This window comes from Narcine bancroftii, chromosome 1, assembly GCF_036971445.1.
Source record: "Narcine bancroftii isolate sNarBan1 chromosome 1, sNarBan1.hap1, whole genome shotgun sequence".
In the NCBI taxonomy this organism is placed as follows: domain Eukaryota; kingdom Metazoa; phylum Chordata; class Chondrichthyes; order Torpediniformes; family Narcinidae; genus Narcine; species Narcine bancroftii.
In genome coordinates this window covers 124,275,661-124,293,146 of record NC_091469.1, presented here as the reverse complement: position 1 = coordinate 124,293,146, position 17,486 = coordinate 124,275,661, and the positions used below count along the sequence as shown (strand labels likewise).

Sequence of the window (17,486 nt, the reverse complement as noted above, 5' to 3'; positions counted from 1 at the left end):
GGACATTAATAGATGAGCAGATGGTATTACATTTTTCTATCTGCATTTAGTTCCAAAGGACACTGTTCTGGTATAGGTATCTGTAAAATAAAATTATTGACTGTTATTGGTTTAAAAGAATGGCTAGAGTTACTTAAATTATGAGTTTCTATTTTATTCCAGATTTCTGATTTTAGATTGATCACTAATTTGCATATCAATAATTATAATGATGTTGTTGCAATTATTTGTGATATCTCATGGGATAGGTAAAGGATTTTAAAAAAAAATATTTTATTCATGAGAATACTACTGAGACTGACCGTTATGCTTAAGTTACAAGCGGAGGTTGTGACTTTTATTCTCTGTGGAGTGTAGAGGGGACATTATAAATGTTTATAAAGTTATGGAGACATTAAGTACATAGTCATTACCTTTTTCCCAGTGAAGGTAAATCCAAAACAGGAGGACATAGATTTAAGGTGAAAGGAGAACATTTTAAAAAGGCCCTGAGAGGCATCTTCACACACTGGGTGGAGGTTTATGGAACAAGTTGCAGAGGAATGGAAGAAGCAGAGACAATTGGAAAGTTAAAGAGGCATCATCAATGCATGTACGTGGATAAGAAAGATTGGGAGAGACATGGACCAAACACAGACAAATGGGGCCAGCTTGGTTGACATGGACAAGTTGGACTGAGGAGCCTGTTTTGGTGCTGTAGAATTCTGACTCTTCCACTCAAATACTTTTTACTCCAAAGATTGATGAAGGCATGATGGTATATGTTGTCTCAGTTCAACGATTGATGAAGGCATGATGGTATATGTTGTCTCAGTTCAACGATTGATGAAGGCATGGTGGTATATGTTGTCTCAGTTCAACGATTGATGAAGGCATGGTGGTATATGTTGTCTCAGTTCAACGATTGATGAAGGCATGGTGGTATATGTTGTCTCAGTTCAACGATTGATGAAGGCATGATGGTATATGTTGTCTCAGTTCAACGATTGATGAAGGCATGATGGTATATGTTGTCTCAGTTCAACGATTGATGAAGGCATGGTGGTATATGTTGTCTCAGTTCAACGATTGATGAAGGCATGGTGGTATATGTTGTCTCAGTTCAACGATTGATGAAGGCATGGTGGTATATGTTGTCTCAGTTCAACGATTGATGAAGGCATGATGGTATATGTTGTCTCAGTTCAACGATTGATGAAGGCATGGTGGTATATGTTGTCTCAGTTCAACGATTGATGAAGGCATGATGGTATATGTTGTCTCAGTTCAACGATTGATGAAGGCATGGTGGTATATGTTGTCTCAGTTCAACGATTGATGAAGGCATGATGGTATATGTTGTCTCAGTTCAACGATTGATGAAGGCATGGTGGTATATGTTGTCTCAGTTCAACGATTGATGAAGGCATGATGGTATATGTTGTCTCAGTTCAACGATTGATGAAGGCATGGTGGTATATGTTGTCTCAGTTCAACGATTGATGAAGGCATGGTGGTATATGTTGTCTCAGTTCAACGATTGATGAAGGCATGATGGTATATGTTGTCTCAGTTCAACGATTGATGAAGGCATGGTGGTATATGTTGTCTCAGTTCAACGATTGATGAAGGCATGGTGGTATATGTTGTCTCAGTTCAACGATTGATGAAGGCATGATGGTATATGTTGTCTCAGTTCAACGATTGATGAAGGCATGGTGGTATATGTTGTCTCAGTTCAACGATTGATGAAGGCATGGTTGAATATGTTGTCTCAGTTCAACGACTGATGAAGGCATGATGGTATATGTTGTCTCAGTTCAACGACTGATGAAGGCATGGTGGTATATGTTGTCTCAGTTCAACGATTGATGAAGGCATGGTGGTATATGTTGTCTCAGTTCAACGATTGATGAAGGCATGATGGTATATGTTGTCTCAGTTCAACGATTGATGAAGGCATGGTGGTATATGTTGTCTCAGTTCAACGATTGATGAAGGCATGGTGGTATAGGTTGTCTCAGTTCAACGATTGATGAAGGCATGATGGTATATGTTGTCTCAGTTCAACGATTGATGAAGGCATGGTGGTATATGTTGTCTCAGTTCAACGATTGATGAAGGCATGGTGGTATATGTTGTCTCAGTTCAACGATTGATGAAGGCATGGTGGTATATGTTGTCTCAGTTCAACGATTGATGAAGGCATGGTGGTATATGTTGTCTCAGTTCAACGATTGATGAAGGCATGGTGGTATATGTTGTCTCAGTTCAACGATTGATGAAGGCATGATGGTATATGTTGTCTCAGTTCAACGATTGATGAAGGCATGATGGTATATGTTGTCTCAGTTTAATGATTGATGAAGGCATGGTGGTATATGTTGTCTCAGTTCAACGATTGATGAAGGCATGGTGGTATATGTTGTGTCAGTTCAATGATTGATGAAGGCATGATGGTATATGTTGTCTCAGTTCAACGATTGATGAAGGCATGGTGGTATATGTTGTCTCAGTTCAACGATTGATGAAGGCATGATGGTATATGTTGTCTCAGTTCAACGATTGATGAAGGCATGGTGGTATATGTTGTCTCAGTTCAACGATTGATGAAGGCATGGTGGTATATGTTGTCTCAGTTCAACGATTGATGAAGGCATGATGGTATATGTTGTCTCAGTTCAACGATTGATGAAGGCATGGTGGTATATGTTGTCTCAGTTCAACGATTGATGAAGGCATGATGGTATATGTTGTCTCAGTTCAACGATTGATGAATGCATGGTGGTATAGGTTGTCTCAGTTCAACGATTGATGAAGGCATGGTGGTATATGTTGTCTCAGTTCAACGATTGATGAAGGCATGGTGGTATATGTTGTCTCAGTTCAACGATTGATGAAGGCATGGTGGTATATGTTGTCTCAGTTCAACGATTGATGAAGGCATGATGGTATATGTTGTCTCAGTTCAACGATTGATGAAGGCATGATGGTATATGTTGTCTCAGTTCAACGATTGATGAAGGCATGGTGGTATATGTTGTCTCAGTTCAACGATTGATGAAGGCATGGTGGTATATGTTGTCTCTGTTCAACGATTGATGAAGGCATGATGGTATATGTTGTCTCAGTTCAACGATTGATGAAGGCATGGTGGTATATGTTGTCTCAGTTCAACGATTGATGAAGGCATGGTGGTATATGTTGTCTCAGTTCAACGATTGATGAAGGCATGGTGGTATATGTTGTCTCAGTTCAACGATTGATGAAGGCATGGTGGTATATGTTGTCTCAGTTCAACGACTGATGAAGGCATGGTGGTATATGTTGTCTCAGTTCAACGATTGATGAAGGCATGGTGGTATATGTTGTCTCAGTTCAACGACTGATTAAGGCATGGTGGTATATGTTGTCTCAGTTCAACGACTGATGAAGGCATGGTGGTATATGTTGTCTCAGTTCAACGATTGATGAAGGCATGGTAGTATATGTTGTCTCAGTTCAACGACTGATGAAGGCATGGTGGTATATGTTGTCTCAGTTCAACGATTGATGAAGGCATGGTGGTATATGTTGTCTCAGTTCAACGATTGATGAAGGCATGGTGGTATATGTTGTCTCTGTTCAACGATTGATGAAGGCATGATGGTATATGTTGTCTCAGTTCAACGATTGATGAAGGCATGGTGGTATATGTTGTCTCAGTTCAACGATTGATGAAGGCATGATGGTATATGTTGTCTCAGTTCAACGATTGATGAAGGCATGGTGGTATATGTTGTCTCAGTTCAAAGACAGTTTCATTGCTGCCACTATCCAATTTCTGACGGAACCACACATTAGTAAAATAATATTGCCTTGCTCATTTTAACTGATCTCTTTCTGCATTTTATTTGCTAGATAGCACACAAAACAAATATTTTCACTGTACAAATGGCAATAAACTTCTGATTGCCACACTGTAGGAAGGATCTGGTTACACTAAGAGGGTGCAGAGGGGATTCACCAGGATGCTATCTAGATCAAAAGGCTTAATCTATGGAGAGAGATCGGATCAGCAGTTTATTTGCCCTGGAACAAAAGAAGATGAAGGGTAATCTGATGGAGGTACAAAAAATTATGAGGTGTAGATGGTTGGATTCTTTTCCCCATTATTTCAAAAATAAGAGGGCATAGGTTTAAGATGAAAGGAAGGAATTTTAAAGTGAATTTGAAGGGAAAGAGTTTTGCATCGATAATAGTTTATAATTATCACCAATAATTAAAAAGACAAGCTGTTCCCAGAATCTTCCATGTCCATATGGAAGATCTTAAGCTATACCTTCAAATGCCAGAGCAAGTAGTGGAGCAGGATATAATGTTTAGGAGAATTTTGCATAATTTAAATCAGCAAGGCAAGGAGATGGGCTAATGGGGGAAGAATATTGAAAATGTTGGCGTGCATGTAGTGGGTCAAGGGCCCTTACAACTTTGACTTTTGGTAATCATTAGTCAGAGTGATATTATTTGAAGTAATGAAAAGAAATTGTGTAGCTGTATCTTTAATTACGAAGAATAGATGTGGAAGCTTCTCCCATCCTGCGCATTTCAAGCCTCACACAATGTTACCCAATTGAAAAATACTCCACCACCCCCCCCCCCCCCCCACCAAGTGAACTACTGAAGAAGCTGAGCTTCAACAACACTGTTATTTTTTGCCTTGATGAACAAAGGGCTCCTATCTATTTTTCTACCTCGGGTTTCTGTGAGGAATTGGCTTATTTGCATAATGTTGGTAGATGTTTGCCTCTTGGATGAAGGCCTATCTTTGTCAGTGCTCTGACTAGGGTTCTCATTTCCAGTGTTTCTTTAATGCTTCTGTTATCCTTTGATATCTTAAACAAAACTGGGAACTGGGCATTTGGAAATTAACTTAGCAAACCAGCTTTTTGGCTCTTCAAGTGGAATATATTATGTTAATATCACAAATCATGCTTAGTTTTAAACCCCCCAAAAATTCAACAATAACGCATCTTTGGCAATTTTCGGTGTAATTCCAGTGAAAAATGGCTGGAACACTGAACTGTTGATTATTAATGAAGCAATGGCATCACCTCATAAAACTCAGCAACTTGCAAATAGATTTTTATTTCATACAAAATAGACAAATTGTTTGAACTATTGCTTTCACTAACTGTAAGTGACACTAAGTGCTTTACAAACAGAGCCACAGTAAGTTACCATTACCTAAAAGCATATGTAGAGACAGAACAGAGCCTTTAATTTTCAGAGGTGCTTAGTTGTGCATTCAGTAATATTATTTTCAGTTAACCTAATTTAGGTCATTGTGCTACCTGTTGTTTTTAAGATGTTACTTTGCTTTTAGATTATTAGAGATCTGTCTATTTACTTAAAAGATTGCTTTAAAACCTCCTCCGGTTTTTGAAGGTGTAGCTTAAGAGCTTCCATAACGATAGACTTGGAAGATTCTGGGAACAGCTGTCTCATAAATTAATTATTAGTGACAAGTTTATATTGCATAAATCTAAATGAGTTGAGAGTATGGTCCATTACCAGCTAACTGCACAAGGTATTTGTCATTTTACACTCTTCAGTTATTTTTTAGTGAAGTGTTAAAAATGTAAGACTTTTCTTTCAGATGACATTGAGAGATGCTGTCTGTTTTTAAGAGAGGTAAAGGCCCATATAAATGTTTCACTAAACCTAAGTGTTACTCATTTGACAGTAATGTGCACTGTCATTCCACGGGCTATTTGCTTATCGCAATAAACAGATGAAATATGTGAATGGTCTGTGCTGTCCTTTCAATGCATTAGGCCTTTCCAGATCCTGCAATTTTCGTCATTCAAAGTGTTCTCTTCAGATTTTTCTTCTCGTGTTTCCTCAAACAAATATTCCAGGAATAATCAGAGTTTGACCATCACTTGAAGAAAAAGATTATTTATAAAACCTAACTGCAATTTATAAAACCCATATCCAATATGATTGTAGCAATTTTAAGGACTTCGGATTGCTTCCTGTAAAACAAACAAAACATTGTCATTTGAAAATTCCTTAGATAAATTTGTAAATATTACTATGGAAATGATAGATTAAAAAATGTCCAGTTTATTCAGAGATTGATTATGCATTGTTTAGGAGAACATTAGAATATTTTTCAGAAATGAGTTTATTAGGGAATCTGCAGTAGATCACATCTTCCTCAACAATGTTTTGGAATCGGTTTTTAGAAGTTACAGCACTGGCATCAACGTGTCCATGGAGTTAAAAAAAGAGGAAAAGAAAAAAAGAGTGCAACATTACAACAGTTTGGCTTATTAGTTTGCTTCAAGTTTCATCTCAAACACATAAATGTATACTCAAAACCTTGATTCTTACAGCACTGACTAAAAGGGCTATCCAGTTAGTTTCAGTTACCAATTTCTGACTAAAAGGGCTATCCAGTTAGTTTCAGTTACCAGTTTCCCTGTATATTTCTACTTTTCAAGTGTAAACATGATTCCATTCTGAAAGTTACTACAGTATTGAAACTGCATCTTTTTCTTTCAAGGTCTTCAGGTCATTATATCTCAGTTCATGTCAAAAACAATTCTAAACCATATAACAACCATATAACAGTTTACAGCGTGGAAACAGGCCATATCGGCCCTTCGAGTCCACGCCAGTTCACTTGAACAACTCCACTAGCTCCCACTCCCCACTCTCCACCCATAACCCTCCAACCCCCTCATATCCATGTACACATCCAACCTCTTAAATGACAGAAAGGACCCTGACGCAACTATCTCCTCTGGAAGATCATTCCATACTGCCATCACTCTCTGAGTGAAGAAGCATCCTCTAACATTTCTCCTAAAGTTTTGCCCCTTTACCCTTAACTTATGCCCTCTTGTTCCAATCTCCCCTGCCCTCAAGGGAAAGAGTCTACTCACATCTAGTCTATCTATTCCCTTCATAATTTTAAATACCTCTATCAAATCTCCTCTCAACTGTCTAAGTTCCAATGAATAAAGTCCCAGTCTCCTTAATCTTTTTCTGTAATCTAGATATTGTAGGCCAGGCAAAAAAACATTGCTCACTTTCAGATGGCTTTGACATTAGACATAAATCTTTATAGACAATAGGTGCTGGAGTAGGCCAATTGGCCCATCGAGCCAGCACCGCCATTTATCGGATCATGGCTGATCTTTCTCTTTCAATAAGCAATCCCAGCCTTAACCCCATTGACCCTTAACTCCCCTGCCCACAAGAACCTTATCCAACTCTCTCTTAAATCTATCCAGCGAATCCGCCCCCACTACCCTCTGTGGCAATGCATTCCATAGATCCACAACTCTCTGGGTAAAAAAATATTCTCCTTATTTCTGTCTTAAATGGCCTTCCCTGTATTCTTAAACTATGCCCTCTAGTCCTAGTCTCTCCCATCATTGGGAACGTACTCTGATTTCACCCTGTCAAGCCCTTTGATAATCCTAAATACGTCAATCATGTCTTCCCTCATCCTTCTAAACTCCATCGTATATAATCCAACCTATCTGCGTATGACAATCCTGCCATGCCAGGAACTAACCTCGTAAATCTGCACTGCACTCCCTCTATAGCAAGTATGTCCTTTCTTAAATATGGGGACCAGAACTAGACGCACTACTCCAGGTGAGATCTCTTCAGGGCCCTGTACAACTGCAAGAGGGCTTCTCTACTCTTATACTCCAGTCCACTCTTAATTTGCCTTCTTCACCGCTTGCTGAACCTGCATGTTCGCTTTCAATGACTGGTGAACAAGTACAACCAGATCCCTTTGCATTATCCCTCTCCCAAGCTTAACTCCATTTAAGTAATACTCTGCTCTTTTTTCCAAAATGGGCAACCTCTCATTTACTCACATGTAACTTCATCTGCCATTTCTCCGCCCACTCCCCTAATCTATCCAAGTTCCCCTGCAATTTCGCGACATCCTCCTCGCACTTCACACTACCACCCAGATTAGTGTCGTCTGCAAATTTGCATATGTAGTTATTAATCCCCTCATCCAAATTATTTACATAAACAACTGAGGTCCCAACACCGGTCGGTCCCTGTGGGACCCCACTCGTCACATTCTGCCGTCCTCTGGTTATTAATCTTCCTGTTAGTGGAAACAGTTTATTTCTCTGTGCTGCATCAACTATAGTTTGATTTGACGCCGGCAAGCTGTTTGTTTTCTTTTTTCACTGGACCCCATCCCTATTAATTCCTGGGACAAGGTGCCAGTGGAAAAGGGGCTTCCTTTCCTCCAGCTCCCTACCCTCTTCATTCAGAGAGCTCCATTCAATGCATGTCTCAGCTTTTTTTTCCCTTCTGCCCTCCCACCCATAATCACCTATGACCTTTTGCATATTGGCCTGTGCTCCTCCCCTGTCCCTTCTTGCCTCTTCCCCACCTTCTTATTCAGTTGCCTCCCTGCTTTTTGCTCATACCTTGACAAAAGGGCTTAGGCCCAAAATGTTGGTTATTTATCTTTGCTTCCTGTGAAGTTTCTCCAGAACTTTATGTATTACAAACAATATCACATGCAATGTTCTCACTGTTCTCATATTCTCCAATGAAATAGAAAAGTAAAGTAATAAAAGTAACTCTCAAAGGGATCCAGAATTTGACTTTGGGAATCTGCAGAAGAATCACTTATTATTGTATTGACTCTTAGCCTCTGAGGAATTTGAATTACTAAAAATAAAATGAGTTGTTTGTGTTTACAATTTCTCTGTTTAAGTTGTGCTTTTTTTTTGTGTCAGGTTATCACTCCTGTATTTGTTCCACCAAAATCGTATGAGCTACTTCATCGTATGTCTGGAAAGGGGCTTGGAGCACAGTACTACTTTTCACGTCAACCATGTATTTACAGCCCAAACATGGTGTCTGTTCATATCACATTCATCAATAGTTCTGACCAAGAAATTCGGAATATCCAAATCGGAGAGCTGAAGCTTACATCAGGGATGAAAATGCATAATTTCCATGAAATAGGTACTGACATACAGCCTTTGTGCGCGTGTCCTGTTTTACATTATGTAAGTTTGCCTATTTCTTGGTTCCATTTTATGATATTTACATTTTCTAACCATACCGTAGCAAATTATATTTTTAGCCCTGGGCACTACTAAAATTGAGAAATGTATTCACATTCTATGCATGTACAGTTGGTTATTTCTATCTTTCTCCCTCAACTATTCTTCCATTTGTGTATGTGGAAGTAGCTACTTGTACATTCCCTTTGGGATGCAGTTGAGATCAACATCAACTTAATGATGAGATTAGATCAGCATTTATAAAAATTATATTTAGTTTAATGAAGTAAATTAAAACAGAGATCTGAGCTGTGGAAGTACAATGTTTTACGTGAAATCATAAATGAAGGGAAATCAAATGCATAAACACATTTCCATGAGGGATTTGCTGATTAAGGCACAACACATCAAAAAGTCACAAAACCTCTGTCTGCAGTTAGATAAGTTAGTATTGGTGTTGGAGAATAGTGGTAGGCAATATAGTATTGACTTTGTGTTGAAAAGCCTTATTCCTTTATCTGAATCACTGTTTACCAAATCCTGATGGAAATATGTTTGTAAATCTTAGTTGAGGGCCCCTTAGCGTTTGACTGATATTTCTGATGGCTCATTGCAGTTACTATGTAAACTAAGATAGGAAGAATGATCAATTGGGCTAGTTACCATACAAGTTTGTTTGAAATTGTCAAAGGTGGAAGAGATTTGACAATGAAGGATGGGAGGAAGAAAGTGACTATTTATTATTTATTGAGAAGCTTCAAACAATTGTCTTGGCAGCATGGAATCATGTGGCACAGATATAGAGCAGTGTGTCACATTGTAAACTGATTTTTTCCATTGCCAAATATACAAATATATATATTTTAATTTTGCAGACAGCCTCAAGCCTGGGACATCGAAGACCGTCTCAATGGGCATTGACTTCTGTGACTCCACACAGGCTGCTAACTTTCAACTATGGTAAGGTTGCTGAAAGCAAGAGAAATATTTTAGATGTTCTCCCTGCCTCCTTTCTGAATTGATGAACAATGATCAGGTCGCACATTAGGGTTAGGGTAAGTATATCCTGCTTCTCAGCTGGTGGAATTTCATGCGAGATTAAATATTTTAGCAGAAGGCATGGGAGCCTTTATTATAATCTACTGCTATAAAAAAGGAAAGAAGGACTGTTGAGTTCAAGTGAAAAGAATCTGGCATATTGAGAGAAAAACTAGCAAAGCATTTGCAATTCCAAAGTGCTGGAGAAATTCAGCAGGTCATGCAACATCTATAAGAAGCAAAGAAATAACCAATGTTTCGGACTTGACCCCCGTTGTCAAGGTATGAGTAAAGTATTTGGATGTTTGGCCTCATAAACAGGAATATTTACTATAGAGAGCGCAGAAGAGATTTACTACAGTCATTCTAGGAATTTGAGGAACTTAATCACAAATCTTGGTTAAGGAGGAAAGCAGGTTTAGGGGAGTATTCATAAGGGTGTTCAAGATGGTAAAAAGTGTAGATAAAAGAGGGAAAAGAAGTTGGTGCTGACAGATAAGAATACAGGCATGAGGGAATGTAACAAGATGTATGGGACAGATAATAGGATAATTTTTTTTTAAATGCACGAGTGAAAAGAGCACAAAATTTGATTCCTTTTGAAGTGGAAACTATCAACAAGTTCAAAAGTAAATCGGATACATTCTTGAGGGATAGTTGCTGAGAGAATTTATCTTAATAGGTTAAATATCCTCTGTGGTAATAACTTTGTTCTATCTACTCTTTGAAATCCAGGAGGTTCTTTTAATCCTGAATCTATGTATGCACACAACATATTCAATAATGCTTATTTCTATATCTAGAATGTAATGCCTTCCCTACTAAATTTGATGACACTGGGCTAGTGGCTCGCGCATGGAGATGCAGATTGGCCCACAAAATGGCCTATGAACAGGGTGACCCTGCGGACCTGGGGGTGACACTGCCTGTTGTCCCAAGTGACCTCCCGCATGGCAGGAAGGTGGTGAACTGTGGCAAGAACGCTGGCCAATCCCAGGCCAGCGATCCAATAACATGGTACCCTGACATCAGCACCTGGGGCCCATATAAACACGATGGCCATTGCAATAAGCCGGTCTTGACTTCAAGACTTTGGTGTGCATTTAGTTCTTGCATGTAGCAATGGTGACCCTGACTGGTCCAAACGGCAATTGGAACTGAAGATGACGGACCAGGCAGAGCCAGTGACCATTTACGCGGTCTCACTCGAGCTCCCAACATTTTGGGTGTCGTAGACACACGTGTGGTTCAAGCAGGAAAAGGCTCAGTTCCAGCTTTGTCACATTTAAGGAAAGACTGGATAATTACATGGAGGGGAGAGGATTGGAGAGGTATGGACCAGGTGCTGGTCAGTGGGACTAGGAGGGTGGGGATTTGTTCCAGCATGGACTAGTAGGGCCAAACTGGCCTGTTCTGTGCTGTATATGGTTATATGGACATTGTCAACGTTGACACCCACTACTTCTAGGTTATGAGCACACTCAGTCAAGGCAAAACTTCATACGGGAGCCTATGGAGGAAAGCAAATATACGGCCCTCAAAGATCCTCTCGGCATGATAACGCCACCCAATTGCTGCTTATGGATGGATTGTAGGACAGGGCCAAGTCCGCCCTAATGAGCGAGATGCTCGCTTTGATCGAGGGCCACAAGCCTTGCCTGCTTTTCAAGAAGATCTTTCTGGAGCAACTACCTGAGGATATCGAACTCTTGCTCATGGACAAGGACTTCAGTGACCCTGGGTTGTGGCCCAGGTGGACATGCTCTGGAGAACGAAGAAGGAAACCAGCACCGTCTTAGACCACATGAGCAAGCCTCACGAACAGCCGACTGTGAGACCAAGACCAGCGGAGAGGCAAGTTAATACCCCTGGGCAATTCTGCTACTGTCATCAGCAATGGGTGCGGAGGCCCATTGATGCTGCCCACCCTGGCCAACTATCATTGATGGTTATGGCAGTTGGCCCACATGATAGCCTCCTCTATATTTGGGACTCCTTGTTGGGAAGGCACTTCCTGGTCAACACCAGTCCCAAGATGATCACCCCCCGCAGGCCTCGACACCTGCAACGGCAAGCAGGGCCTACATGTTTGTAGTCCTTGTGAAGCAAGCGTACACAGCCAAAACCCCTCAATTCTTTCTCCGCTATATTGATGACTACATCGGAGCTGCCTCATGAACCCACGATGAGCTTGTCAACGTCATTCACTTCGTGGCCAACTTCCACCCCGATCTCAAACTCACCTGGTCCATCTCTGACAACATTCTACCCTCCTGGATCTCTCTTGTCTCCATCTTGGGAGACAAGCTTTCTTCTGACATATATTCTTTGGCTTGGCTTCGCGGACGAAGATTTATGGAGGGGGTAAAAAGTCCACGTCAGCTGCAGGCTCGTTTGTGGCTGACAAGTCCGATGCGGGACAGGCAGACACGGTTGCAGCGGTTGCAGGGGAAAATTGGTTGGTTGGGGTTGGGTGTTGGGTTTTTCCTCCTTTGCCTTTTGTCAGTGAGGTGGGCTCTGCGGTCTTCTTCAAAGGAGGTTGCTGCCCGCCAAACTGTGAGGCGCCAAGATGCACGGTTTGAGGCGTTATCAGTCCACTGGCGGTGGTCAATGTGGCAGGCACCAAGAGATTTCTTTAGGCAGTCCTTGTACCTTTTCTTTGGTGCACCTCTGTCACGGTGGCCAGTGGAGAGCTCGCCATATAACACGATCTTGGGAAGGCGATGGTCCTCCATTCTGGAGACGTGACCCATCCAGCGCAGCCCATTAACCCTCCAAATACCTTGACTACACTTCCTTACACCCTGTCCCCTGGAAGGATTCTCTCCCCTTCTCTTAATTTCTCCATCTTTGCCATATCTATTTGCAAGATGAGGTCTTCTAGTCCAGATCTTCCAAAATGTCTGCCTTCTTCCACAAACTTAGCTACCCTTCTACCACCATCAACTCAGCCCTCACCTGCATCTCCTCCATTTCCTGCTCATTTGCCCAGACCCCCTCTACCCCCAGATACAACAAACACAGAAGAATCCCCCTTATCCTCACCTACCACCCCACCAGCCTCCACATCCAATATATTATCCTCCAGAATTTCTGACACTTACAACATGGTACCACTACCAGACACATCTTCCTCTCTCCTTTCTGCCTTCCATAGGGATCACTTCCTCCATGACTCCCTCATGCACTAATTGCTCCCTGCTAATTTCCCCCCCTACCCAGGCACCTTCCCCTGTGGCTGCTGGAGTTGCCACATTTGCGCCCACACCTCTCTCTCCACAGTCTGGGGTATTACAACCATCTCTTTTATTTAGTAACCACACTTTGAGGGTTAACACAGGCTGCAAAACTTTCACAGCTCATAGTCTCAGAGGTACCATTAAGTACAAGCCACAAACAAAGTTAATGCTCTCAGCCAGGAACCCACAACAATGATTGTTTATTCGGGAAGAAATAGATGATGAGAGGGAGAAGTCATGTGATTATGAGTCATGTGTTTGAGACACTTAAAAAAACAGGTTTCATTATTGATCAGCTAGTCATCTATTAAAACACAGGTGGAATGACTGAAATGGACAATTCTGATAACTATCCTTTTCAGGGTAATTATTGTTGAACTGCCATGACCATTATTTAATAGTCATTTTGATTGACCCATATCTAGGTAAAGGAAGCAGGATCATTCCTGCATTTGGATCGTGACCATTTTGGTGTCATTCTGTCTGATCCATGCCTGGGTTTTGGAAGCAACATGAAAGTCACAAATTTTGTTTCTCCTACACGAGGAAGAGGAGAATTGTGACAACTAATCATAAAAAAGGATATGTCTCTGGAAGTAACTCAACAAGGATTCGTGAGTTTCGGCAATCTGATTACACAGTCTCAATCTCACCTTGGTGATTATCTCTGTACATCAGTTCAAAAGTCTGAGTTTCAACACAGGGTTTGTAAGATTGAACTTTGAATTGAGTTGTGCCTAAGCTGTAATGGTTTGGGTATTTTATACACAGACGCGCGCGCACACACACACATAAAAAAGTTAATTAATATGTTATATTATTAATAGTTAAGAATAAATACATTGTTTTAAAAATGACATTGTCTAGGCGAATTTCTATTACTGTTGGTCTGCGACGTAACATGAGCCCCAAACTGGGGTTTCAAATGAAGTAACAATTCACTTGTGTACCTGCAGGATTGATTTACTGCATCCAGTTCTCCCTTTCTGGCCTTCTCTCTATCAGAGAGATTGGCCGCAGATTGGGAGATCACTTCACTGAGCACCTTCGCTCCATCCACACTAGTGACAGAGACCTCCCATTTCAGTTCTGTGCCACACTCCCATACTTACATGTCTGCCCATGACCTTATGTACTATCCCACCAAGACCACCTGTAAATTGGAAGAACACCACCTGATTTACTGTCTGAGCACTCTCCAGCCAGATGGCATTAACATCAACTCCTCCAGTTTCTGCTAACCAGCTCCACCCCTTCCCTTCTCCATTCCAGCTTTGTTCCTTACCTCTCTATTCGTCCAGCCATCCCTCCTCCCTTTGCTCGTCCTTGTCCACTCCCTTCCTTCTCCGCCTATTATCTCCTGCCTTTGCAACCACTGCTCCCCCCTACTTTTTTATTCAGAATTTTGCCAACATTTTTCCATACCTTGATGAAGGGCTCAAGCCCAAAACGTCGGTTATGTATTGCTATATAAAGGACAGTGTTTGACCTGCTGAGTTTCTCCAGCATTATGTTTTTACTTCAACTATGGGGTCGACAGGTTTTTGTTTTTTACTTCTTATTACGATATGCCACTTGATGCTATTCTTTTAACCTGACGAACTACATTTTTTTTTAAATCAGGAAGAGAGAAAATGTGAGTATAGGTGTTAAAGCAATCATGTTGGAGGTTTGGATCTGGGCTTGGGTTGCCGTTGGTTTGAATTGAACTGCAGTCTTGTGCGGTGGGCTCCAGGAGTATTGGAGTTGAATCAACAGACACTTGGTGACTCTCGGAGGACTCTCTTTTGATTCTCTTTTTCTGATTGTAGGATGCCAGGCATTCATAATGCTAATGGAAAATCTTATGGCAGATTCAAGGAAATTTTGTGTAATATTACACTTCTGGTTTATTACATGACAATAAATAGTATCTGAATCTGCTTCTGTTATAGCACACCTCCCTCTGACAATTAAGGTTCACATTAAGACCCTTGAAATGTTTATCACATCCAAAATTTACAGAGCCAGATGTCAGTGATAAATTTCACTATTACTTTCAGAATTTAGCATTTCAGTATTTAGCATTTGGTCAGTAGAGGAAAGGGGTATTTGAAGAGTTAAATTTCCACCTGAGGCAAAACTCATGATCCCTATCCTCTAAGCTACTAAGAACTGGACACCCAAAAACATACATCTCAAGGCACTATAAAAATGCCACCAACATTGTTACTGCAATGGTGTAAAATCCTAGTTATTCGGAATCCAAGAAACTGACAAAATAAATTGCAGAAAATAAATAGATAAAAATTACAAAAGTTTATAATTGGTGCCCCTAGCAGTTAGTTCAACAATCCATGCAACATACAATCTTAAGCCACCAGAAAATTCACTTATCCGGCATCTACCAATCCCCAATGGGGATTTTACTGTATTCTGCAAATTGTCTGGATGGATAAACAACCAGTTATTGTTAAACAGGAAAATTTGCAGACACTGTGATTGTAATACAAGAAACAAAAGTGCTGGAGAAACTCAGCAAGTCATGTATCATCCATAAGAAGTAAAGGATAACCAATGTTTCAGGCCTGAGGGCTTCATCGAGGAATGATCAAAATTCAAATAAGATGGGTGCTGTTGTGGTATACGGATTGGCCTCTACTTTGCTGAGGTGAGACAACAACTCTCAGACATCTCCTCTTTCTTACCCAATGAACAGGATCCCACCAAGTCCAGGGGACCAAATTTGACTCTCTTTTTGCTCTTAATATTACTGTAGAAACCCATAAGATTTTCCTTCACATTGTCTGCCGGAGCTGCTTATGTCTTTTAGCCTTCATGATTTCTTTCTTGATTTTTCTTTGCATTCTTTATGCTCCTTAGGTACCTCCCTTGCTCCATGTTGCCTATACTGGCTATACACCTCTCTCTTCTTCCAAACCAGATTCCCAATATCCCTCAAAACCAATGTTCCCTATGCCTGCTATCCTTGCCTTTAATCCTGACAGGAACATACAAACTCTGTCCTCTCAAAATTTCACCTTTGCAGGTCCTCCACTTACCTCACACATATTTGTCCGAAATCAACTTATCCAAATCCATACATTCTAGATCCTTTCACATTTCCTCAGAATTGACCTTTCTCCAATTTAGTATATTAACCCGAGGCCCAGACCTATCCTTCTCCATAATTAACTTGAAACTAATGGCATTATGATCACTGGACCCAAAATATTCCCCTACATATGCTTCTGTTACCTGTCCTGTCTCATTCCCGAAAAGGAGATCCAGTATTGCATTCTCTCTAGTTGGTTCCTCTATATATTGATTCAGTAAACTTTCATGAATGCATTTGACAAACTCTAAGTCATCCAGCCCTTTTATAGTATGGGTGTCCCAGTCAATATGTGATAAATTAAAATTTCTTGCTATCACAGCTCTATGTTTTCTGCAGCTGTCTGCTATCTCTCTACAGATTTGCTCCTCCAATTCTCATTGACGATTGGGCCGTCTATAATACAACCCCATGGGATCTTATCTTTCCTGTTCCCCAGCCCCTTCATGCAGCCTCAATAGGCAAGCCCTCTGGTCTGTCCTGTCAGCTGTGATATTTTCCCCCCATCCTAATGCATCTAAAGCAATGGAAGCCCAGAATATTGAGTTGTCAGTCCTGACCCTCCTGCAACCAATTTTCACTAATGGCCACAATGGCTTAATTCCACGTGCCAATCCATGTTCTAAGTTCGTCTGCTTTTCCTACAATACTCCTTACATTGAAGTAGATGTACCTGAGAAAATTTCCACTACATACAAACAGTTGACTTCTAACAGTGCATGCAATTTTCACATCATCTTTTCCCTCCTCTACTCATCTATCTGCTTTGGCACTCTGGTTCCCCTCACCCTGCAAATCTAGTTTAAACCCCACCCCGCCCCCGGAGCAGCAATAGCAAACTTTCTCACAAGGATATTAGTTCCCCTTCAATTCCGATGCAAATTTTCCTGTCGGAACAAGTCCTGCCTTCCCTGGAAGAGAGCAAATGATCCAGAAACCTGAAGCCCTCCCTCCTGAGCTATGTCTTTAGCCCATCTTAAGCTGCATTATCCTATTTTTAACTTCATGAGTAATAATCTTGAGATCACAACTCTGGAAGTCTTGATCTTCAACCTAGCACCTAATTCCCTGAACTCTCCTTGCAGCACCTCC

At 40.8% G+C, this 17,486-nt stretch overlaps 1 protein-coding gene across 3 annotated transcripts in view; it reads left to right on the top strand.

Moving 5' to 3' along the window:
• The window catches only part of ap3b1a (adaptor related protein complex 3 subunit beta 1a), a 380,897-nt gene that overhangs the window by 285,236 nt on the left and 78,175 nt on the right, over window positions 1-17,486 (top strand). For all 3 annotated transcript variants that reach the window (XM_069938172.1, XM_069938181.1, XM_069938185.1), the window contains exons 23-24: window positions 8,751-8,982; window positions 9,899-9,983. In XM_069938172.1, coding sequence (XP_069794273.1) covers window positions 8,751-8,982; window positions 9,899-9,983 — 317 coding nt within the window. The remainder of the gene's footprint in view (window positions 1-8,750; window positions 8,983-9,898; window positions 9,984-17,486) is intronic.